At 40.7% G+C, this 26,082-nt stretch overlaps 1 protein-coding gene across 2 annotated transcripts in view; it reads right to left on the reverse strand.

Annotated features, from left to right (window-relative positions):
* The window catches only part of CAMSAP1 (calmodulin regulated spectrin associated protein 1), a 35,001-nt gene continuing 8,919 nt past the window's right edge, over window positions 1-26,082 (reverse strand). For both annotated transcript variants that reach the window (XM_088177544.1, XM_088177545.1), the window contains exons 3-19: window positions 18,286-18,548; window positions 17,015-17,176; window positions 16,318-16,398; window positions 15,325-15,357; window positions 12,032-12,173; window positions 10,917-11,056; window positions 10,720-10,816; window positions 10,129-10,306; window positions 9,445-9,539; window positions 9,004-9,088; window positions 6,197-8,633; window positions 5,385-5,521; window positions 5,087-5,295; window positions 4,899-5,001; window positions 4,470-4,585; window positions 4,096-4,214; window positions 1-3,851 (exon numbers count right to left, since the gene is read on the reverse strand). In XM_088177544.1, the coding sequence (XP_088033670.1) occupies window positions 3,549-3,851; window positions 4,096-4,214; window positions 4,470-4,585; window positions 4,899-5,001; window positions 5,087-5,295; window positions 5,385-5,521; window positions 6,197-8,633; window positions 9,004-9,088; window positions 9,445-9,539; window positions 10,129-10,306; window positions 10,720-10,816; window positions 10,917-11,056; window positions 12,032-12,173; window positions 15,325-15,357; window positions 16,318-16,398; window positions 17,015-17,176; window positions 18,286-18,548 (4,700 nt within the window). In that variant the 3' untranslated portion in view covers window positions 1-3,548. The remainder of the gene's footprint in view (window positions 3,852-4,095; window positions 4,215-4,469; window positions 4,586-4,898; window positions 5,002-5,086; window positions 5,296-5,384; window positions 5,522-6,196; window positions 8,634-9,003; window positions 9,089-9,444; window positions 9,540-10,128; window positions 10,307-10,719; window positions 10,817-10,916; window positions 11,057-12,031; window positions 12,174-15,324; window positions 15,358-16,317; window positions 16,399-17,014; window positions 17,177-18,285; window positions 18,549-26,082) is intronic.

The following is a 26,082-nucleotide window of genomic DNA, read 5'->3' on the forward strand; positions in this document are numbered from 1 at the left end:
TTTATTATATAAAGTTTCATTTATCTGAAGCACACAACACCAACCCAAAAATAGTCCTGAGAGTTCTTCAGTTCTGCATATGAACAGCAGTAAAATGGTACCAAAATTTCTCCAAAATCTTCTTTTTGGAGTGATGTCCTTGGAGAATCTTCATCCCACCCCCCACCTCAGGCACCTGCCTCTCCTTCAACTGCTGAAAATTAATTACATTTAACCCCCTAATTAACTGCAAGCCACTTAATTGGATAAGCACAGCACAGATAACAGCTTAGTCCACATCCACAAGGACTCCTCCATTCCAGGGGTGGAACCAGCAGTGACAAAATTCCCAGGAAAGTCAGCTCAGAGTGAACAGGAGACATCTCATGCCTTGTTTTATTTAAACAATAAATTAAATAAAATAGAAAGTGAGGGGGTTGGGGCTGGTCTGACACTGCTCTAGTCACCAGTTCTGGGGATTTGTGGGGGGGAAAAGCAAAAGGAATGGAAAATTCAAGTCCTGAGAACTCATCCCTGTCATTTTTACTTCAAACTACGGCCCCAAAACCTTGGTTTGTAGGAAGAGAAAAGCCAGAGATTTCTACACTCAACTCCCCAGTGCAGTGGGGACAAAAATCAGCTTTATTTTCTTGGCACACTCAGCCCTTCCAGTGTAGGTGAAGGCTTCCAAAGGAAGTTAATATTTTCCCAATTCCGATTATTTTGCCTTGAATTTTTTCCCCCCACCTGAGAGCAGGATGAAAATGGGACAAAACCACACCAAGTACAGATGCAAAGAGCACATGGAACACAGAGACTGATGGACAGAGCTGGGGAGAAAGAAATTGCACTTGGAAGCACTTTAAAGATGTACATTCTTGGATTTGTCAGTAAGAAACAGAGAGAGGTCACACACAGAGCTCCCAATTTCTCCTCTTCCTCCTCCTCCTCCCAGACTCTCTGAAGAGTTTTTATCCAGTTCTTGTTTGGGCAGAGCTAAGAGGGAACAACCCTGGCTCCAATAATCCTGGGGAAAACCAACCCAAACAAGCAGCTTAAGCTGCAGGTTGTTGAATTAATTCCATTTATCTGCAGGGATCACAGCCCCTGGGGCTGAGGGAACAGGAGATTCCCAAACATTTCCCTGATTTCAGGTATTCCCACTGTGCTCTGGAAGGACAAAATTCCATTTTCTAAGCAGGGATTTTTAGAAGTGACACCAGCACAGTTATCAGGGTCCAGATCAATTTATTAGTGCTAAATGTCAGGATTTTGTGTCCTTGGGAGGGAAGGGTTAAACATGAGGTCACTAAAACCAGAGTCAGAAATTCCTCTGTATTCAGAATGCCACAAATTTAACCCAAACCTCAACACTGACTAGAAAACTCCCAAAATTCTGTCACTGAGTGACTGCACAGATCTCAGGAGCCCCAGCAGATTCAAGAGGCTGATGAAATAAATTCTTAAACTATTTCCCAATTTTCTGAGAGATTTTTGGTGTCATTTTTGCCCTTGACTGCAGTCAGGAGAAAGAAGCTCTTGTCACAAAATTATTGCAGCTCCTTGCAGGTGAAGCTTTAGCAAACAGAACAGCACATCTTTAAAGTGTATTAGTTCTTGGAGGGGATGAAGTGTCACACCAACAAAAGTACACATGAAATAAAAAGGAAATCAGTTAATGATTTTTATTAAATTTCAGTGTTTCATAAAATAAATATGGTTTATAATATCAAACAGTGAGAAATAAAGCACAAGCATGAAAAGCATGGTAACAAAAGTTACACTCATGACGGTGTTTAATACTTAGCACTTTAGAAACCATAAAGCCTTTAATTATTTACAAGCAGCAAACTATCTAACATAATTTACAAAGTTGCAGCAGCCTAGTCAGGGAGTCCTGGAAGGGGAAAAAAACCACGGAGAGACTGCACTGGAAGACCTTCACTTTGCTCTACCTACCCAGCACTTCATCCCATGCCCTAATTCCCCCTATGTACAAAAACTCTGCACCTTCCATCATCTCCAAGGTCAGGAATTACACTGGATTCAGAGCTCAGCTCCTCTCGAGGATGGGCCAGGACCTTCTGCACTCGAGAGAACACAAATTCAAGTAACACTTCAAAAGAAAAGTAAACGTGTGCAAACCCAAGTCAGAACCTACAGGAGCTGCAGGTAATAAGTGTCAAACCCACGGAGCAGCAGCTCGTTAGCAGATTAAATTAATTAGGGAATAGCTACAGAAACCTACTTGGGGGCTAGTTGGGGCCATGAATGAGACATGGGAGTGGTTAAAAATAAAAATTAAAAAAAAAAAAAAAAAAAAAAAAAAAGGAACTGCAAATATACCACAGACAAAAATTTAATCTGCCAAAACACAAAGACTTTTAAGGTCATAACTCAAGATTTAATATTTCAACATGAAAAGAAATCCAAGCCATTCGACTTATTTGGGCTTTTTGAAACAAATGCAAATGTCTCTGTTTAAAAATTGCTTTCAAATGAGAAAAAACAAATCAATATATATTAATATATCACCCAAAATAAAAAACATAACACACTCTTCATTGTAGAGCATGCTGCTCATTCAGAATAAAGACAGGACCAAGAAAGTAGAATTACATTTCATGATGTAATAAAAACATTAAAATCTGTGATCATTAAGTGCACCATCGTACAGGAGTAGCGTGCTCAGAGTGGAAATGTTCTATACCTACCAGCATCCACCTTTATTAAAGCAAACAAATCTTTAGGACACTACCTGAAACTGAAATCAGTAATCACTGGGCTCCATTCAGCTTGCCTTAAGTTTCAGTCAGGCACATTCCAGCTAGTAGCACCTGTTATGCTTCTTCATGATTGTATTCCAGAGATCTTTACATCTGTGAGCAATTTTTTCTATTTTTTTTTTTTTTAGAAAAAGACTGGCTTTTGCAATGCTTATCCTACACAGATCCTGCAAGTAAACTCTGTTCTGAGCAGCACAAGTTGGGGCTTTTTTTTTTTAGAAATCTGAGAGCTGGACTTATGTTGGCAGTAGGTACAGTACAACAACTGGATGTATTCAACAGTTCCTCAAAAAGGTCTGAAAGGAAGATTTCCCTAAAGACTGTTTAAAAAAACCAAACCAAACCCAAAGCACTTCACCCAAGATCTGTTCAATCCTTCTACCCAAGTTCAGAGCTTGCCAACTTTTAAGAATGCCAGGAAAAACAGAGGGAATGAGGTGGAGAGGAAAGAGAATTAAATTATTCCCAATTTGTACCGATGAAAAGCTTCAAGTAAAAGGAAATCCACTTGTTCAAGATCTTGCTACATGCACAGTCCCTCATCAGCTGAAAGCCACAGTAGTTAGCATTGGGTGTAACAGCAGATTGATCATTCATAAAAAAAAAACACTGGCAACGTTCCTTCATCCTCAAGAACTTGCATCCACGGTTCTCTGTCCCGAAGCTTCTTAAAAAATGTCAATGGTTCTGCACATTTCATACCAAACTGGAGGAAAATGGCAAACATGTCTTGTCTCAATGCAATCCCAGTGAGCCAACCTTGTTCCCCAGGAGCTGGGGGTGTCATTTCCGAGTCTGGCTCTTCTTTGGCACCGCGGGTCGCTTGGCTTGCCACAAGTGGTTGTGGATGGTGAGAGCATCCACGCTCACAGACATGGTTTTGGCTGGGATCACGTTAAACTGTTTTCTGTCTGAGCTGTACTTATAGAGTTTATCAATCATTTTCTTGGTGATGCTCTTTGGCCCTGTCCCAGTGAGCTTGTAGATCTCCTCGGTGTCAGGGTAGTAGCAGTAAAGTGCTCGGAACTGGCAGCCGGCGTCACGGAACAGGATGATGTAGTGGTTGGCATCACATTTCTCCAATTCCTGCAGCAAAAACAATCAGGTTGTTCACAGGGACAATCATGCTAAGATTTCAGCTGAATTGTTGCTCCTCTTAATGTAATTTTCCAGGTTTATAAAGCTAAAAGCAGAACTCTAAATACAGGATCGTGTTTTCAACGTGGAAAGCAAGAAATGCTCTGCCAGCACACACAATCATCAGTGACACTATGAAATCAGCATCACACACACACTTGATTGAAAGTGCATTAATAATTTTAATGTTTACCTCTAATATTGAGTTCTTATGTGGTTCATTCACTTTTCCAGCAAGACAGCAGTGAGATATAGCATTGTGAATAATAGGTTTGTTGGATTTGCTGCTGGGTTCCTTAAATAATTTTGGACCTAAGGAAGAGAAATAAGTAAAAGTTATCTGCTTCACTAAGCACTAAGACTTTCATTCAAAGTGAAAAAAAGAAAAAAGTGATTATTTTTCTAGGATGACTTACTTGTAGAGATATTAAACAGAACAAAATACACCTGACAACTTCTCAAAAAATAACATGAAACACATCACAGGTTTTTTCCTGACCTGATATTCATAATAAATGAATGAAACAAACTAAACAAAAGCAAAGGAAGCTAAAACAAAGCAGGCACCTGTGTATTCTGCCACTGAAGCAATAGAAGATGCTGTGGAAGCATTCTCCCAGTCTCTCTCTGTGTTTCTGCTGGGATTTCTGCTCAGAATGGGTAAGGACTCCATTGATTCAACTCTGGGAGGGAAATAAATAAAAAATCTCAGATAAATGTTTCTGTCCCTGAATGGAACAGATTATTCTCCATTATCCTCCCCAGAACAGTCAGATTCTTCTTGCTAGAAATCAAAGCAATACTCTGACTCCTCTGGGCGAAAATAAAACAAAATTGCAAGTTTGTACAGAACACTGCAGTTGGCAGGCACATGAAGCAGATGGATTCAGCAATGCTGATTGTGCTCCTCTGCCAGTGAGGGGAAGCAAACAGCACTGAAGCCCAAAACTGTTCTGTGCCCCAGGACCAGAGAAACCCAAGAGAAGCTGGCTGTACCTCTGTGAGGGAGTGCCACCAGAGTGAACACTTTCAGGCTCAGTTGTTGCTGCTGAGGCCAAAGACAGACTGGAACCAGACTGAGCACTGCTCAAATTATCAGCTACAAAACAGGAGAGCAAATGTCAGACACGTTTGGTTACAGCAGATTGGAAACTCGGGGAGAGCAAACAAATGCAGATCCTTACGTGTGGAAGAACACTTGGTGCCTGAATCACTGTAAGATTCCTCACGATGGACCGACTTTGGCCTGGGTTTTTTAGGCTTGGATTTGGGCTTTCCAAGCCCTTGCTCCTCCAAAATTTGCTGCTGTTTTTTCCTCAGATATTCCTGCTTGATGAGTTCTCTCCGAGCCTTCTCCTCCTCCTTCCGTATCCGATCCTCCTCAGCTTTGCGGCTGCCAAGGGAACACAAGGACAGTGAATTCAGCATGGAACAACTTCCTCACCTCCAAACCAAGAGAAATTCTTTTCTGGGCATCATTACCGAGCTTCATCCCTTTTTTGTTCCACCTCAGCCTCCAGCTGCTGCTTCCTCAGCCGAGCCTCCTCGGCCTTGCGCTGCTGTTTCAGAAGGAAGGCCGCACGTTTCTTGGCCAGCTCATCCTCTGCTTTCTGTTCATCCTGAAAAATCCAAAGGGATGGGAATTTTAAATAATAGTGAATGATATATTAAGCTGGACATCACAAGATTGCTGATGATTCCAGGAGAATTTGAAGAAAAACTATTATTTTTGGAAATCGTTATGTTTTTAGAATTGATTGAGTGTAAATCAAAACCTTATTGCTCAAGAAAAAATCAAGATTAAGTTTTAGTGCTCCCTTAAGTCTGTGAGGAGAAGAAAAGGGGCTTATCTTACTCTGACTTGCTTTTAAATATCTTTCATCATCACAAAACCTTCTAGACCTGCAAAGTACAATGTAACTATGATGTGGGCCAGGAAGGGCACCACAAATAATCCCAGTGCAATGACAATCAGTGAAGATTAACCACAGTGCAAAGACCCCAGAAGTTAAATTCCCTGAGATTGAGACTAGTTTGACTTTCTTGAAAGAGAAATTAAATGAGAAAGTATCACCATGTCAACATGTTTGTGGTATTGACAATAATCACTGCTAAGCAAAGTTTAAGACAGTGAAGGTTTTGAGAGCAGATCTCTCTCTTTTTCCAAAAGGAATTGTTTTCCAGTGCAGCTTTTTTACATCCAAATATTGCAACCAATGAGGGCTGTGCTCCATCAGGAGGCTGGGAAACACCAGTTCTAACAGGAACCAAAGAGAGAAAGGTAACACATTTACCTTGAAGAAAAAACCCACACCAGACTTCTGATCACCTTCACTAATCATATCCGTGGAGCTGTCCTGGTTGTCAAGTTCTCCTTCATCTGGAGCTTTTAAATCAGACAAATCTACTTCAATGAGATTAGCCTTGCTTCTCAGGGGCTCATCCACTGGGACATTTTCTTTTCCTGAGCCATCAGAAGAATTCAACCCTGTTTCCTTGAAGCTGTTATTCACCTCTTTGCTCATTTCAGACAGGATATTTGCATCTTTGGAGGTGGAGAGAACAAGTGCCCTTTGATTGCTCTCATCATGAAGTCTATAGGTATCAAAGAAACACTTCTCTTGGGAACCACTCCCATGATCAGGACTGCTTTCCAACCCCACTTCCGTGGGTGTCTTTGCCAAGCTATTGGGTGGGAAAGGTCTCAGATGTGGAAGGTTTTCTAGGCTGGGTGTTGGGGTTTTAACACGTGCTGAATTCTGCTGCCTGTCCTTAGGGACTTTGAGCTCTGAAGGCCTCCCTGGCCGGGGAGTCCTGCCTTGGCCGAGCCGTGGTGGTTTCCGAAGGCTGTTCATTCCAGTTGGAGACAGGGGCTCAACAAAATGAATGGAAGGTTTCACCTTTTGGTCCTGAGAGTTACTTCTGCTTCCTGGGGATGGCACAGTTGGAGATTTCATGAGCAGCTCCTGCTGCTGGGAAATCTTTAGGATGGCCTGCTGCAGGGTGCTGATTGTTTCATTCAGCTTCTCGATAGAAAGATCACATTCATTGATATCTGCTTCAGTCACGTTGTCTTCTAGGAGGGCAACAGAAATAATTTTACTTTTTTCCAAATCGTGTATAGCAGCAGGGTCTTTTGGTTTGTGTTGCTCAACAAAGGCCAGGCTTTCCTGCATTTTTACTTTTGCTACTTCTTGAGAATCGTTGAGCATTTCTTCTCTCTCCTCCTCTTTCACAAGAAACTCCTCAGATTTGGAACCCAAAGAAACTTCATCTAAATCTTCCCCGTTGTGCCGAGAATATTCCTTCGCAAAATGTTCTGGTTTAAGAGGTTGTGGACCATCAGGAGATTTCCCTTTCTTAACAACATGCAGGAAAGCTGCCTTGCCCAATTTTAGTCTCTGCCTTGCTGATAAGGCTTCCATCTTCTTCTTCTGAGCCTCTATGGCCCTGCGCTTCTCTTCCAGCTGCATGTGGAGCTGCACCAGCTCCGAAGCTAAAAGATTAACATTGTCTTTGTTCTGCCTGTTGGGGCTCTGCTCTCTCTTTTGTTTCCACGTGGTCAGTGGTGCTGGGCAGCTTTCTGACCCATCTGGGGTGGTTTTTTGGGAACTACTCGTGCTGGACTTGGTCTCGTAGCTGTTGAGCCTCTGCAGTTTCCTCTCTGCAAAGCTGGTCATGCGCACGCTGCCGCTGGCCATGGACACGCTGCTCACCTGGGAGATGGTGCTCAGGCAGGGGCTGGAGCGGCCGCTGGCATCGTCCTTGTCCTCGTGTTCTTTCACCTTCATGTCCTCCTGCAGCTTGGCAGATTCCTCCTCCCCGATGTACTTAGTGACTATAGGATGGTTGTCTATGACCACCAAATCCTGGTCAGCATCTTCCATGTCCAAGAGATCGGGCTCTGAGTCCTGTCTCACCATAGTCCAGGTTGTGTCCTGAATGTGTAAGTTGAGACCTTTCCCATAACTCACGTTGCCTTTACTCGTTACCTCATCGTCAGGTTTAGCAGCATGAAGAAAGAATCCTCCAGTGGACAGCTCCTGAGAGGAAGGATCTAAACTGCTACTAGCCAAAGGTCTGGAAGCTTCTACACCTGCTTCCCCCAGGGCCACTGCATCTGCAGAACTGGGGTCTGCAACTGGAGTGAAATCAGAGCTAGAAATTGGAGTAAAAGTCCTATTGAGGTCATGCTCACCATGGCTGCTCGTCGCTTTCTTGCGGAGCAAAGACAAGTGTCCTTCACTTGACCTCTTTGTCACAAAACTCCTCTGCTTCCCCTCCCCACACTCATCCTCTTTATTGATGACCTGTTTTTCCTTGGCTGGTTTCAGCACCGCAGGCATTAAAGGCTCCAGGTAGAAACTCTCGGCTTTGCTGTCCGAAGGGTCACTGTTTATTTTTGGGGACCAAGCTGTGGCCACTATGCTGGGCACCCTGGCTGCTGCATTCTGCACCTCAGGGTCACCACGGTTTGGCCTTTCTTCAGATCTGATGATTGCAATGAGCTCTTCATCTTCATCCTCCATTTCCACGTTGTTCAGCAAGCTCTTCCCGTTAGCTTTCACGGATGGAGGGTGGGGCTGATTTTTGGGGGTCACATTGACAATGTTGGAAGCAAGACTGTCCTTGCTGATGGATCTGGCCAGGCTAATGCTGTCACCAGAGCCAGGGTCCACATCAGTACTGGCAGAATGATGAAGGGCAAATGGTGTTGGCTGAGACAGAGGTCTAGAAAAGATAAGAAGAATCTACTGACACTCAAGCACAACAAGGTACAATTTGTTGAAATAAAGACCATGATACAGATAGCTAAAATTGTTGTTTTATTTTAAAAATGCATCCTGTACCACAAGTGACCAGCAAGACCAAGCAGCAACTTCAGACACTTCCATTTCCAACAGCACTTCCTGAAAATCACGTCTGACATATTTTCAATAGCAAATCTGAAATCAGTCAGCTCTGAAAGTGCACATTAGGAGAAAACAAAATTAAGTGACTGTCAGTGCAGTTCTAGGGCGGTGATACCACATTACCACAATCAAATTGTCACAGCATCATTTCCTCAAGCAATGGTGGAATAAAGAAATGCCTCCCTTACCTGGGTTTCCTCTCTGGCCATGCCAGCACAGCCCCTCGTGGCTGCCCATCAACGCGGGTCAGAGAATTCGAGCGGTGCCGATGGCCTGGAACGGTTTGTAATTGAGAAAAATTTAGAAATGGTCTCCAAACCAGCACTTTTACCTCATTGAATAACAAATATAGAAACAGAATCAACTCCTTCCCCAACAGATGGCAGCAGAAAACAGATTTCTTCAGCTGCCAGCAGACAGACACAGTCAAAGCCTGAAAAAATTAAAATCCACTAAGTTTCTTAAAAGATCTTTGAGATTTACTCAGACTCAACATGCTCACCCACTTGTGCTACTGCAGATTAATTCAATTGTAAATAATTTCTAGAAATTAACTTATATTTAAATTAATTATTTTATTGACATTGACAGTCATTGCCTGTTGAAAGGCAAATTCAAGGCAGACTTACCAGGGCTGTCTTCTCCCTGTAAAGATTTTTGTTGCTTTTGCCTCAAAGGCAGCAGTGGATGGGAAGGGCTGAAGGCAGGGCTTCCTCCTTTGCCACTAATTCAGAGAAGCAAAAAATTCATTACTACAAAGAATTTTTATTTTCTATAATCAGAAAAAATATCCAATTGTGAAGCTACACTGGTTACCCTCTTTAAAACATAGTATCATTAATTTTTGAGAAGCTCCTTGAAGAGTTTTTCACATGTAATGACACAAAGGTAAACCAATTACCTGAAATTAAACAAAGTTTCTAAACATAGTAGATTTAAGATGTAAATAATAAATTCAAGACAAAATAAAGGCTGAAATAACTTAGAGGTCACCATGAAATTTATGTCAGCTGAAAACCTTTTTCATTAACCTTCCTGCACATCAGATCGTGGTAAAGTTTGTTTTCACAGAGGCCCAGAATGGTTTGGGCTGGGAGGGATCTTTAAGACCATCCAGTTCCAGGCCCTGCCATGGACATGGACACCTCCCACAAGAGCAGCTTGCTCCAAGCAAGTCCTGCCCAGCTCTCTTTAGGCACTCTGAAGTCACTCAGTTTGTGGCAAAATGACAACAGTCAGCAGCACAAACCCCCGGGTTATCCAAAAAAAAAAAGGCATCAACTGAAGGTGCAACAACATGAAGGCAGACTCACAGGTAGTCAGGCTCCTCAGGGTGCAAGTAGTACCTGCTGCAGGCCTCAGGGGCTGCCTGGGCTGGGGGCTGCAGCTCTGCTGGGCTGGGGCTGGCAGGAGTGGCCAGGAAACTGCGCTTGGTGGCGTTGGAAATGGGGACAGGGGGCCGGCTGCTCTTCTGCTGCATCACTGCCTTGACTGGGCACAAAGGGACAGCATCAGCACAATTCACATTGGCCAGGGGAGGAGCAGAACAGCACAGGAAGCTCTCAGATTGAAGAGGGTAGGATGGAAACTTTGTGCACAGTGTAACCTGAACTATTGGTCTTTATTTAAAATATCTGTCTTCTGGTGAGCTCAATGAAAATTACAAATTAATAATTAATTAGTGGGTGTAGGGCGGGGAATTACCTGTTAAAAAAAAAATTATCCATGCAAGTGGATCTAGGGTTAATTTTCCTTCTACTTTACTGCTTTTCAAAGATCCCCAGCAAGATTAAATCTTGGGTAGAAATAAAGCTTCCAAGGAAACACCCCTAGGCAACAGTTTCACAGCAATGGAAGTGTTTTCTAAATAACATGCTATCAGTTATCTGTGGTTACAAACTTACCATCTTTTATCTCCTGGATATCTCTTGGTTGTACAAAGTCAGGTTTGACATTCTCAAACCACCAGAAGAGTTCTGCAATGAACACCATGACATTAGGCTGAAAAAGAAAAAAAGGAAAATGACACCTCACATTAACAAAACACTCATGATTCACCCACATTTTATTGAAAAATACAGACTGTGTTTATGTTTCTTACCTTTAAGACCAAAGGAGCATACAACATGTCCTCCAAGGTGAGGTAAAAGCATTTGTTTAGGTACTCATTTGAGAATTCTCTCAAAAGCTGAATGTTATAGAGGCTGTCTGCAATTGATGTCACTTCCTTCAAACAGATATCTGGGAAGGGGAGAGGGCTGAGTGAGTTCTGGCAGCGTCCCAAAGGATCACCCTCCACCCCCACCTCACAGAAACACCAAATACAGGAACTGCACAGACTCTACACCAGCACTGGATATTTACTGGCTACCAGTGACATTTCTCTACCTGCTCAGTACCAGAGGGACAGGAAAAGGAGGGAGAAAACCACAGAGAACAGTGTCAGTTCTGCATTCATTTTTGAATCCACAGGGGATTCTGTCTATCACAGCCACAGAAAAGGTAAACAGGCTACAGAGAACACACAGAATGACAAAATACAAAAGCAATTAAAACCAGACATCTTGATCTGCATATAATAAAGGGTTACTCCTAGGATTCAGAGTGCTGGTTCCTTCTGAAAACATTCAGGAGCTCTGCAAGGTACAACATATCTGAGAATTTAAAAATCGATACAAAATGTTGATTTGCAGAAGTTAATGCAACAAGGACATTGATTTATTAAGAAAAACATTTTCTGGGGAAGAGAACTCAGGTTTTGCAATGCTCAAGAGTGACAATTTCTGCAGATTGAGAGAAACCATTTCAAAATCTAGATTGTAAAATGCCAAGCTATGCCAAAAACACATGAGAATCATCAGCTAACACTGTTGGACATGAACTCCATTTTTCTGGCATTGAAACCAAGCTCAGTTATTTGAGCAAAGAAAGCCACATCACCTAAAACTGGAAAAGAAAGGATTCTTTTGTAGCTCAAAATATACAGAGTATAGTCTTCTAAATACAGTAAGTAAAAACAAACAAGATCCAAGAGATTATTTTTCAGAATCAGATTCCATGTAGTGACCTGCCTCCAACCTGCCAGAGTCCACTGCCTATTGAATGTGCTGTAGTTTGAATTCTTTGTGTATTTCTAGTTCAGCTTTCAAAGCCTGAAAGCTTTTTATTCTTTTTTTTTTTTTTTTTATTATTCCCCTCAAAACCTTTATTACATACCATCCAGTTTCATTTGCTCTGGACAATAATAGTGAATGACAGCTAGAAGAGCAGCACCATCACTACCATCCTTCATCAGATCTTCCAGCACAGGGAAATAGGGTAACTGCCTGCTGGAGAGGTGATCCCTTCTGTAACGTACCTACAGACACAAAACAAGGGTTCACATCATGCTGAAGAGGCAAAAAAGACATAAAATCCCCAAAAAAGCAGAGAAAAAGGAATGTGTGTTAAGCATTGAAAACTCGTTTCGCTGGATCCTTTCTGCCATTCTGCCCCAAGTCAAACCCAGCTGACAAAGCTGTGCTGTTCTCCCCATGGAAGCCAATTCTGAAGGAAATGTTTTTTCCCCTTTTAATCCTGGAATGGTTTGGGTTGGAAGGGACCTTAAAGATCATCTAACCCAACCCTCAGGGAACCCTCCACCAGGGCAGGTTGCTCATCTGCCATTCAGTCTCTTCATGCCCAGGAGCAATCTGTGCTGCTTCATTCACACATTTTAACTTCTTGTCATCAATTTAACTCAAAATCCTTCCAAACAAATGCATGAATGCAGCAGATCCAAAGAAAGAGACGTGGGGAACTACATGAAAACACTTAAAGCTTGGGAAAAATGAAACACAGCAAAAAAATAATTCTGATGGGCTGGTGATCTCTCATACCTTACCCACATCCACGGATTTGCTGTCATGCCCACAGACAGCAAAGTTCTCTCAGAGAGAACCAGAACATGGCACATCTGTCTGGTGCAAAAATAAAAACCACAGCCTTTTCCCAAAGTCAGAGAGAAGGAGGCCTTGACATCCCCAGCAAAACTCTCCTTGATTTACTACAGATCAAAATCAAGCTCTGGTGCAAACCAGCCCGCAGCCCTCAGGGAATTTGGAGCTGCCAAAGGCAGTCAGCTGAAGAACAAATCTTGGCATTGCTTCTTGCAAGTGTTGCAAGTTCCAGGGTTGCTGTTTGCTGAGCATCCACACACTATGGGAGGCTGTGTCTAAACTGAGCAGCAAAGCAGGTGGGAAAGCAAAAGCAGAAATGCACTGCAGGGCCTGGCAGAAACACCTGGCAGTGCTGGGAAAACATCCCTTGGACACTTCAGGGCACTGGGATTGAACAGGATCTCTTGTCTGCTGTTCAGACACACCAATCACACATTGAATCATCAGAGGAAAGCTGGGTTTTACCAAAGGCATCCTACACTTCCCAAGCCAGCCTGGGAAAGCTCCACACACACACACACACACTCCTAGGTGTCAATTTAGGATGGCACAGGCTGTGAAAAAATCTGTTCAGAGCAATGAAGATCACTTGGAGCAATGAGAACCAGTTTCTTCTCTTTATTTTGCAAATGCTATGCTAAGTTTCCCAAGCAACTCAAAGCTATCTCTACATGCTAATGCTATTTTTCCTGTTCTTTTCCCAGGTACAAATTGGGTTTTTCCCCAGCCTGGAGCACTCCATAAAGATGTAATGGAATGGGAATCATACTGTACCACACGAGCATATTCCACTGGTTCCAGCATGCAGTGCAATAGGGCATGCATCAGATCAGGCTTACACAGAGAGAAACAGTGAGATATAGGATGGTGATTATTCAAACAAGAAACAAAGCAAAGGCATCAGCAACATCCATTATGCACTAAAAATGTGGTTGTTAAGTCTGGTAGGATAAGTGTGCACACCAAAGTAAACTGGTTAGCTTGAAAGGGTCAGCATTTATCCACTTAAAGTAAGCATATTAAAAATAAACCTTCAGAAATTCTTTCTCAACTTTAATTCTTCTTGTAGTTAAAGTAGATACAAATATTTCTTTCCCAATAGGCTTAAATGGAATTTAAATCAACAACAGTCAACACCAAGAACTAAAATCTGCAAAGATTCCTTGTTTCTTTTGGCTTTGGTGAAAAACTCCACTAATATATCAAACGGGTTTTATGGATTTAATGTAATTCCTTATTTTTTGCTCAGCTGTTATGCTCTTAAGCCTACAGTCTTTTATACTGAAAATTCTGAATTCTTCCTTATTTCCTAAGCAGAGTGTTGTGATTTTTTAACCCTCCTGCCCATGCACACAATGAATGACATTTGTATGCAATAATTGCAGAAATGGTGCCACTGAAATAGAGATAATTCTGTATGTAAAAACCCCAACCAAACAAAACTCACAAAATAAAAAAGCACAGAATTGACAGACAACAACTTTGAGAGACTGCAAAACCTGCCAGTAAACCATTAAAATCGAAGTGCACTAGAAGTGAGACAACCTTTGTTTACTCTTTCCTTTAATTTCGGGTATTTAAAGTTTTTACTCCAGCCCACAGATTTGGTTCAAACAAACAAAGGATTAGGAGGCTGCAGTGGGACTGAGCTCCCTGTGGGAAGGCAGAGAGATCATGGGGAGGCTGCCTGATCACACCTGCCTTGTCCAAGTGCTCTGCCCTTTGGAATTAACAACTGAGACAACAGCTCATCTTCCCAGAGAGAAAATATGTAACAGCAGCTCCTGCAAGGGCAGGAGAAAGGGCATCAAAGCTAAGGAAAGCAAAGGAACAAAGGAAAATCTCTGCAAGTTGAAATGAACCCAGAAAACTCTGACAAAAGAAAGCAGGATTTCTAGAAGCACAATTTTGTTTTGGTTTTTTTTAATATATATATAGTGGAATTGATATTCCAATTTCACACTTCAGCACAAAGAAAAATCAGTATTTTGTTGCAATGTGCAAACTTCCCTCCCACTGTGCCAGCTCCAGCAACTGTCCCACCAAACTGGTGTGGCCAATCTCCTGTCCCACCTCAGGGAACAGCAGGGCTGTGGCTCTGTCAGATTCACAAATCTGCACCACAGCAGGTGCAGGAGCAGTGTAAGAGCATTATTTAAGCACAAACATCTGAGTCTCTTAACTATGGATTCCAAGATTAGGCAGCCATTTAAGCTGCCCAGCTTTTCTCTCACCTCAGTGCTGCCATCAGTTCCTGCTTACAACCAAACCCAGCAAATGCAACCATTTCAACTGGTAATTTTCTAGTTTTTTTTTTTTTTTTTATTGTTACTCCACCTCCCTCACTCCTGCAGTGTGGAAGCAATTTGGAGATGCTGCAAAGTGAGTATGCTGTGTGCTGTACAGTATGCAAAAAGCACATCATGAAAACAAAGCCTGATGACCCAAAAGCTCACACAGGTATTTTTCAAAGAGCAGCTGAGAAGCATTGGAATGGAAGCAAACACTCTGAGGAAGTTTCAAAAGCCATGGTTTTGTGGATGACAACTGGTGTAAAAGGAATTCACTTACAGGTACTAATTTCCAATACCATTTGGAAGGAGACTGCTCAGGAAGCAAGGAAAGGAAGGTAGGAACAGGAAAGGAACATCAGCAATGCAAGTTAAAAGCAGTAATATTTAAATGCACTTCAGCAAGAAACACTTTCATATTTCAGAGGGCTTGTAGCCCAGAAATTTAGATTTAAAGATACTAAAATGAGACCCAAAAGCCAATAGGGTCAAATAATTCAAGAGATCCTTTAGACCACAAATCAACTTGTAAATTAAGCAGCTCTTTTTTTTTATTTTCCATAAAAGGCACATAAAAAACCTTTGCCATTAACATGAAAATTAAACAACTGTGCCTTGTTCATAGGTTCCACTTTGAGCCCTTTGCCCAGCAATGCCAATTTGAGGAAAGAATATGTTATTTATAATTTATCTTAAGGTTTTATGAAATCAATTATGAAATTGGGAGATCAGATAGATGCTATGTTGGAGAAAGACCTATTTGACATTCTCCAGAAATGAAAGTGTGCTATATTTTGCAATATTAGTGCATTGTGATATAATTTCAAGGGAAAAAGGTGGAAAAAAGTACAAACACACACACACATATAACACCTGAATGCCAAGAGTATCCTTCCTGGACAGAACCTGAAAAAGTCCCTAAATACACATTAGACAAACAACCCATGCAAAAAGAATATGCCCCAAGAGCTTTCAAAATATATAACATATATTTTTGTGCTGTGAAAGCTGAGTCATATTTACCCACATATAGTTGATACAGGTTATTTTAGTTGAAACAAGATGTTTCTATCCTACAGAAACTTAGAGAAAAGTCAGAAGATACCAGAAAGGCAAGGGAGGGCACTGATGACAGAGACAAAACAAATTGCATGCAGAAAATCTCACTTTTGAGGATTGGAGCCCTCACACTTCTGTGACAAAGAAAATACTGCTATTTAAATTCATTTATCATCACCACACAATATCACAGCTGAAGATAAATTTGTTTTACCTTTTGATGCCCTGGACTTTCCATTAGTTGTTGTTTTAATTTAATCTCTTTCTCTGTTATCTCTCTCATTTTAAGGTTCACCTAAAAGGACACAACATGGAAAATGAATTAAAATACACCTGGATATGTTTCCACAAATGTCCTTCTTACTTCTGTTATTCAGTGGTCAATTCATGCTAGAAACATAAAAAGTTCATAGAAAAACATGGTACAGCAGTTTTCTAGACCAAGTCTCTATTGGCAGTAGCTGAAATCACAATCCTGGGTTTGCAAGGACACATTCTCTTTGAAATGTGACTCTTGTCACTCAAAGAATCTGAGCAACTTAATTGCTGCCCTTGGAAAAATTTCAGCATTTCTGTTCAATGTTCCATCTAGTCAAAGTTAAGTCCATCCTCTGATTTAGCATGAAACAGTGCTTCACCTAAAAAAACCCCACTAACCAAAAAAACACCTCATAGCATCCAGTTTGAAAATAAAGAATCCAATTTTTACAGTTTTTCTAAGTCAGTTCCTGATTATCTTCTTTATTTTCAAGTTTACCAGCTTTATTCTTCCCTCAGAAAAACAAGTTGCAAAAGTAGAAAGATGACAGAGATAAACAAGTAAGAAAGGAAGACACGCATCAGAATCTGTTTTAAAAATCTGAAAAGTGACCAGGAAACAAAGGCAGGCTTTTATCAAAGTCCATTTTTACCTTGTTAATCCAGAAAACCATGGCATCCTCCAAATCATAGGGCAGTTCTTTTGAGGCACTGAATGTAGAGAAACGTTTGACACTGGCAACCACCTTCTCAATGCTGATCATTTCTACAGTGTAGGCCATCATAAGAGCATCAATCATTGCCATGTGAGAACTCTGAAAGAAGAAAACAGAGAGGATTGGAAAATAAAATCCCTTTTACAAAATCCTATTGATGCTTTAAGTTTTTCTGTTCTGTTTGGGTGTGCTTTTCTGTTGTGCTTGGGTGGTGAAGACAAAACAGTCCTAGTCCAGCTGAGGACTCAAGGACAATTTCTTCAAACTTCAGGGCCCTGAGCATAAATATGAAAAGAGGAGGGTGGGTGATGCTTTGGCCTGAGCTGCACTCACTTTGTCACTCTGGTGCTGTGGCAGAGTGGGTCACACTCTGGGAACAGGGGGCCTTAGATGTGGCTAGAGCTATGGCTCCGTGGCCTTTTGGGTGTTTGAAGGAGGTAAGGAGGAGGGGAAGCTCTTTTGCACAGGATAAAAAGGATTTATTGCTCTGGGGAATCCGTGGGGCAAAAGACAAAAATGGTGAAGGTGCAACAACTTAAATATGGAGGAGGTTCAAATTCTTAGCAAATTGGGAGAAATTCTGAGCAGGGATAAAGGGTAGGGTTTACAAAGGCATTGTCCAATGAAAGAAGTAAGGGGCAAAACTGGGTCACAAGGACTAATGAAACCTCCAGTTTTAGGGGATTTCCAAAGAGGAATTCCAAGCAGGGGGCTGGCACAAAGCAGGACTGACAGGTAGTTTAGGACAGATGGACAAGGTGGGTGGGAGGGTGTAATTTTGGACTAAACCATCAGCTGGGGCAATAATAAAACATACCATAAACAAGAAACACACTGCAACAGGTGGGCAAGCAGGCAAGCAAGAAGGGTGAAATTTCACGATTTGTGAGAATTGACTCCTACATGCAAATGGACTAAAACCTATAAAAATATGAGATCTTGTGACCAAGCTCTCTTTTGTTTCCATCTTGGAACCATCAGGGCAGGGCCACGACTGTGACACTGGTACTGCCAGTGTTTAAATAATATTTTATTCCTCTTAACTCTGTGTACCCTCTGTTCCAACCCCTCTAGGCATCACCATGTTCTACCTGTATTTAAACCAAAACATTCCTAAGGTTAACGACCTAGAAAAATGAAGAGCTCTTCACTCCATTTCCTACTTTCAATAAAAAGGGGGACGATGAGGTGAATTTAATTAAACGAACCATTTTGATTGGTGCAGAGCCCAGATCAGAGTCAGACACAGGTGTGTCATCGCTCTCCATGACGTAAATCCCCTTCCGAGCCAGCGCCTGGATCACGGACTGGTGTCCCTGCAGAGCTGCCACCTGATCCCCCTTGAGGATGAGGCTGCACACGCGGCAGTAGAGCTCGCTGGAGAGCAGCAGTTTGATCACGGGGGGTTTGATGTGCTCCTGCTCGTACTGATCGATGTAGAACGGGTCCTTCAGCTCCTCGGGGACGTTGTCTGCAAAAGCACAGAGAGCAGGCACATCCAGAAGTGATGGGTGGGTGTTAGTGGTGCTCGTGTTTTATTGGGGGGTGGCACTTTGATCCCAAAGCATCATGCACAGCAACTCCACAACTGCAAGGATCTATCACCACACATTTTTTGATGAATTTTGGCAACTCAGAACGAAAAGATCAAAATATCTGACTAAAATCTTGAATATTTTACAAACCAACCAGTGGCTGATTATCTATTTCTTTTTGTCAAGAGTATTAAATCAAACCACTGCAGCTTTCAGCCTTTAAATAATTCAAACCTAGGAAGCAAAACCACTCCATTTGGATTAAGCAGGAACTTTAAACCCAGTCTAAAACTGAACAACTTCTGCCTTGGCCCAATTTCAACAAGTCGTGTTAGGATTTTATCAAACTTAGTCTAGACCCTGAGTGTAGTAATTTAGAAGAAGTTAAAATTAACAACACAGAAGCCTCACCCTTGCACACCACCAGGCATAAACACATTTTTACTATTCCCCAGCACAGCTCAGAGCTGGCAGGAGAGAAAGGCACTAACAACAACGAATATTCCAATCACTCTAAATATGTCCAAGACATCTCAAATCCATCTCTTGCTCTATGTCCCAAAATAAATCCTTCTCCTTATATTGGGTAATCAGTCTGGAAGCTATTGATCTTTATAACAACTGAGCAGGAATAAGGAGAGTCTGCAATTCCAAGAAAAATATTTTCTAGCCTCAAGTGTATTGTCTTAATAGAAGTCTGACATTTCCTAAATTTCAAACATGAAATTCTATCTAATGCTATCCAGTCACTCTGACTATCTTTCCCCAAAGTCACTTAAACAGTTAATTTTAAATAGATACATCTACACTTAAAGAATTATTAATTTGGCAGCATATTTACTTTTCATGCAGCTCATTTCCAGAATAATTAAATTTTCCCATTCCAAGAAACTCTTACCCACATCTTTGAGCTGCAAAATAAGCCACACAGTATTTGTATAGTGCAGAGCACTTGATGCTCATAAAGATGAGGAATGGAGAGTTACTGCATGAGCCACAAGAACATCTCACTTAGATAAATTATTCAGCAAACCAGTGCTGTCTAACAGCTCCTGTTAGTCAGACAGTGCTGGCCCTCTTTTTCAAAATGGGAAGAAAGTTTAAAAAGCTTTCTGAAGTTTTTTAAAATGAAGATAATTATTTTTCCTTTCTGTGACACCGAATGTAACTTTCTACTGAAGAGACACAATAAAAGCCACTGGTACCTAAGTAGCATTTGTTAACATGGCTGTCCATTTTTAGTGAAACACAGAATAAATTCAGATATTTTTAATCTTCTTAACATTAGTCAACCTGAACTAAAATCAAAGGCTGTTGAAAGCTCATTCCAGTTAATGGCCATTCCCATTTCCAGATGGAGAACTTGAGTTTCCATTTCTAAAGACTGAGGAAAGATCCAAAAATCCAAATGCAAAGCAGCATGTACAATTCAACATTTTGGTTCATTACAAGCAGCTACACCTTTAATAACCAGACATGTTGCTTTGTACTAGAATTATTTGTGAAAGGAAATAATACAAGCTCATAAAATATCCATGAAGTTGTACATCTCTGGCAGAGCATTAGCACCACTCCAAATTTTAAAGGTTTTTTTTTAAAAACAGCACCAAAAAAATAAACAAATTCCAAAAGTCTGAAACCTGAAGCACTTGGATGAGGGGTTTAATTCCAACATTGCTCTCCCCCAGCTCCCAGGCCCTGTGGTGAACTGAGGTGAGTGCCTGGAATTGGGCTGGAATGGTGAACAAAGAGCCCTGAAATCCCTCCAGGAAACCTCCCACCCCACAGTCCAGATTTTCCTCGGGATTTTCCCTTCTCCACAAGGTAGAGAAACTGTGATTATTTTATAGACTGTAACCACAGCAAGGGAAAAGGTTTCTGTGCAATGCTAACATGCCCAGGATGGAGCCAATCTATGGGACTGGGGTCTTTACACACATTATTAACACAGCAGAGTGTGGTGACAGGGGCAGGCACACTTCCCACATCAATTTCTGATTAAACCAGCTCCATCCCAATGATTTTTAAAAGCCTTTTCTAGCTCTAAATGGATCTAGTTCTTAGTGAAGAGATTCCATGTCACAGAAATCAATATGTTAAAAAAAACCCACTCCAAACAAACAACCCAAAACACACCAAAAAAAACCAAGAAAAAAATCCCCTGGCTTGTATCGTGTCATTCAATCTGGAAGTCAAGAAATCTGAAATCTTTTTCTTTTATACTGAAAAATCCTCTAATTTCATGATTCTGATCTCCATATAACTGCTTAAGGACTGAATGGATTTGGATTGATCAGGATTAAGGGTAGGGCTGGGTGGGAATCACTTTCAGTACCAGGATTAATAATGTGACTTCCTACTATCATAGGAAGTTACTAATCAACATTAATCCTCCATAATTGCAACTTATTTCACTGGAAACTCTTTCCCAGGTTTATTTTTTACATTAGTACATAGAACATTTCTGTCTGTCTGTCACACATAGGAACAGTCCTGTAGCTGATTTATGTCCTGACTAAAGATCCACAAAAAAATTGAGATATAAAAACCACATCAAAGCTCAAGAGTGACAATACTAACTTTACTATTTCATTCTGGACATAATGGCAGGCACAAAAAAAAAAAAGAGAAATAAATGGCAAGAAAAGTTGCAATGCAAACAGGATGCTAAATAAGTGTATAATTCTGAGTTGGGAAAATTCCAAATAAAATTGATGCAATGCAGTTGTCTCACATGGGGTAACACAGATTAAAAAATGCTTTAATTGAGAGGTGTCTTCAATATTTGAAATCTGCATCTGAAAGTGCAACTGAAGACAGTGATCTTACCTTTCACACCTGTTAATTATCCTTACCTGGAGCACCCAGGGCTGCTCATTCTCCAACCCCTTAAAAATGACAAAATTCCCACTTGGCCAGAAATCTCAGGAATACCTTGTCACCTTTTAGAACAATTACACCCATCACAATTAACCCAAAGCTCATTTCAATCACACACCATGGACACCTTTTCTCCCCAGTTTTTATGGATCAGAAAAAACCAAAGGTGTCACAGGCTTTGTGCTTGCCTTACAACTGAATGTTTTGAAGAAACATTTTTTGAAGAAAATGTCCCAGGATTTCCAAGGCCCAGTTTCTATCAGACTCTTTTCCAACACTTTCTTTCCATGACCTATAACTGAACTTGGAGGTTAGAAAAGTTCTGTTCATTAAAACTTGAGTTTTTATACATTTATGCCTCGGATTTTGGAAAAAAAAATCAACGTGAAAAATTAACTTCTGAGAAATTAACACCTAAGCTGTAGCTACAAAAATTTCTGCTGCAGCAGTTTTAACAAATCATACTAAAGGAAACCAAATTAATTCATGTCCTTATTTTTTGCTTACAAAGAAGCCTCCAATTCAATTTTTTCATTCAGCCATTCTTTTGGTCTGTTCCATGGTATCAATGAGTTTTAATAACTCAAAAACTGTCACTTCTGAGTATAAATCACCAAGTACCAAATCCTTGACAGGATTATAAAAATAACTTAACTTGCAACAACTGTCAGAGAGACAATTCTTGCCAGACTCTCCTTGCTTCAGGGGAGGGAGCATTTCTTTATCACCTCACTCACAAAAACCTATTCAAAGACAACCAGCTGATTATGACTTGATAAAGAAAAATACAGCAATCTGAACAAATTTGACTTATCCCTTGAAGTGCTGGGGTGGATCCACCCCAGATGTTATTTTATCTCCAGAAGCACGAAGAACTGGTTTCACATGGAAAGGGAGCCAAGCTGTCCTGGTAAACAGCACCAAGCTTATTCTGAGTAGGATTTTGTTAATATCAGTATCTGTTCATAGAATTATTCAGCACTGGGTGAATGTCCCCCAAGTTGAGCACAAACTCCACTTTCTCAGCACTAAGATCATCAGAATATAAACATTTTGTGTTGGTTCTCATTACAGCTCTGAATTCTAAAGCCTGTAAGTGATCTGTAATAGGTCACATAAAAATTTACATACAACAGGCAGGAAAACCCCAAGCTAAAAGCTTTGCAAACTGCTGGGAGAGTGACTGCACTTATTACCATATCTTTTGATCAAGGATAAAGCCACAATCCTGGATAAAGCAGAAGAGACAAAATAATAATTATGGAATCCTTCACCACTGTAAACTTCACACAATAATACTCTGTTTATGAAACAGGTGCTATTAAAGAAACAAATGTCTAACTGTTAATATTTGCTAAACACAACAGCTTTCTTAAAAGGATTTTTACCACCAACCTGAGAAGAAAGCTGACAAAGACAAGCAAGGAATCCAGGGATTTAGGGGAATTTAGCTCAGGAAACATCCTCACACTGCCTCTACCAACTGGTAACTGTGGGGAGCACTGTAAAACCTTATTTAGCAAGTAAGTTCAAAGTATTCAAAGACAAAAAATAGCCAAACTTGCATTTTCCCTCCAATGCATTCCATTAGTCCTTGGCTTTCCTGCCTGCATCTTGCCAAAGGTTTCAGCATTAAGTCTGGAAACTATGTAAAGCTCCCAGCCCTGATAAATAAGTAAAACCCATCAGGTCTCTTTTGAAAAATCCAAATTTTGCAAACTGTTTTACAGAACCTACAATATTTGCTATGGAAAGGGTTGGAAAGAACCCACAGCTCACAGCAAGCTGCAACACTGAGACACTTCCATATCCTTCAATATCTAAGTTTTAATATCATATCCTTCAATACTTAAATGTTAATATTATAGCCATGATGATGGAAATGATAAAACATAAAGTGCCACATTAAATCTGCTGAGAAATCAGGATTTTCCTTGTCATTGTCTATTTTCCCAAGTGGTACCAAATAAAACCATCCTGAGTCTGTTCTTTCCAACTGCTGCTGCTCAGAGCCTGAGGAGCTGAAGGGCCAGGTCAATCCTTTAAACATTAGGAATTAGAATTCCCTGAAGTGGTCCTTTGGTTCTCATCAAAGTTTGTGGACAGAAAAAAACTAATTCTGGTCTAATTAAACTCCATTTTCTCCAACCACTGTCTCAGCTAAAGGGACTTTAGAATCTTTCCAGGGTACAGGAGGTTTCCAGATGTGCTCAGAGTGAGAGTGATCCGTGTCACTACTCCCAGATTTATTTGGGGAGATGGATGACATTTTCCTTCATGCCATCCTTCCCCTCTGCTTTCTGGAATTCAGACAAGCAGTTGTGGGACCTCCCTCTGGAGCCCATCTGTGCCAGCCAGGAGCTGCAGGTTTCCAGGAACAAACCATCCAGCCCAATTCCTCTGCAAGAAGAGGAGCTGTCTTGCAGTTTGTGTAGCTGCTCAGTTGTTTGGCTACCAAAATTCTCTTTTCATAGCCAGAAGGTGAAAAAAAGAAAAAAAAAGGAGGACTGCATCATCTTGCATCATCAAATAAAACAAAGCCCAAACTAGGAGTTCAAAATTATTTATCATGCATGCTCCCAGTGATTTGTCCTTGAGGAAAAAAAAAAACAAAGGATGAAGAGTTTTCCTATTTAAATGTCAGCTTAGAAGATGAGAATTCAAATATCCTTTACCAGCAAAGAGAAAATACAGTTGCAGGTAGAACCTGCAGTGATGAATGACTTTCAGTAACAGTCTACACCAGCATCAAATTCCTGCTCTTGACCCTTTCCACTCTTCACCACGAGCTCAGCCTTACCCAGATGAAAATGAAATGCATCAGAATTTGAAGGATTAAGGCACAAAATTATGTCAATTCATAAATCAAATCCAAATCTAACATTTCAGAAAAATATTCATTCACTTGAAGGCAGTTATGGAAACCTGGTAAGATTTACTTCAGAACAGAAGTGTTTTAATGTTACAAACAGATAAGCTTTTTTTTTATCAAATTAACCAGAAATAAGTCTAAAATAATAAGAAGTCCTCAAACCCTTTCATCTCCATAGTGAGATTTTAAATAATAAAATCACAATTGTTTGTAGTTGCCCAAGACTCACTGAACAACATCCAGTATCTTAAAACTAAAACACAACCCTGAGGGATGACAAGTAATGTGTTAAATTCAAGTATTATTCAAAATTATAATCACACAGGAAAACCTTCTTAAACCCATCTCTCTATGAATTAAAGAGGTTTATAAATTTCTAGGGATTGTGCAATGCTATTCCAGCAGTAATGGCTAACATGTGACAGCGACTTGCAGGAGCCATTTCAAAAATCAAACTACATTTCCACAGGCCACAAAGACACGCCAATTCTCACTCACTGGGGAAAAAAATTACCTTTTCCTATTGTTTGTGTCATTTAAATGTTGTTATTTATAATCTGAACAAGCCTAAATGCAAGGAGAATAACTGGCAGAGATTGCTGCAGCCAGAGATCCCAGTTCTGCCATGGGAAAAGCTGTTTCTTTTTAGCTTTTAGACACAGGAAAGCCAAATACTTTTACAACTTGTGTTGTCAGGAGCATAAACAGACTCGCCATTAAGTAATTAACTGGTCCAAGAGGTTCAGACACAACCCTGAGTGCTGGAGCAGACACCACCCAGCAGCACGAGGCCACCGAGCTCTCTCTGCAGCGTAGGACCCGTGCCAGTCCCTTCCCATTTAGGATCAGCTTTCCTTCCAAACCGAGTCACAACATAAATAGTGCATCCCCAGGTCTCCAATTGCTGTTTTATCGTGGATTGTTAAAAAGTTTCAGGAAATGTTACAAAACAATTCCAGTAACTGAGAAATATTTACCTCAGGAAGTGCCTGTTCTGTTCTTTTAAGTTATCAGTGTTCCACTGACACCCTCCCCAAATTCCCACATTTTCAGACGTCATCTGATGCATGGGGTTTTTTTTGTCTCTTGTTCCTTGTAACAAAATACATTAAACACTGTAAAACCCATGATTTTTTTTCTTTTTTTGGTCACCAAGATGAGGGGGACACTGACAAGGTTGGAAATGTTTAAGAAGAAAAATAATTTATAAAAAATATTCCAGCAAGGATTAATATTTAATGGCAGGAATGGACCACTTTTCTTCAGCCTTGTCACCAAGTAAGCCAGTGCTAATCCATTAAGCATATTATGAGTTTGGAGAATTAGACTTAGATTAACAGGGCCACCTCATTTTCCAAAACAAGACTCTATACATGTTTTTATTATATCTTTTGTTCTGGATAAAACAGACCCACTGGTATTGCATCCTATTTCTTCATAATGAAGCTACTTAAACTCGAGATGGATCTTGTACATCGAGACAGATCTAGTTCAAAACAAAAAAAACATATTTCAACAGCTGCCAGGAAAACACTGTACAAATATACTCCAAGAATATTTATTTTGCCACGTTTGACAGCAAAAGTTTATGACAATGTGAGGGAAGGAAGAACTCCTCTATCCCCTATGACCTGCTCTTTAATGTCACAGCACCCAAACCACATCTGTTCATTCAACATTTCTCTCCATAAAAGAAAAATGTTGCTGAACATAAATGG

This window comes from Sturnus vulgaris, chromosome 22 (genome assembly GCF_052056855.1).
Source record: "Sturnus vulgaris isolate bStuVul1 chromosome 22, bStuVul1.hap1, whole genome shotgun sequence".
Taxonomy (NCBI): Eukaryota; Metazoa; Chordata; class Aves; order Passeriformes; family Sturnidae; genus Sturnus; species Sturnus vulgaris.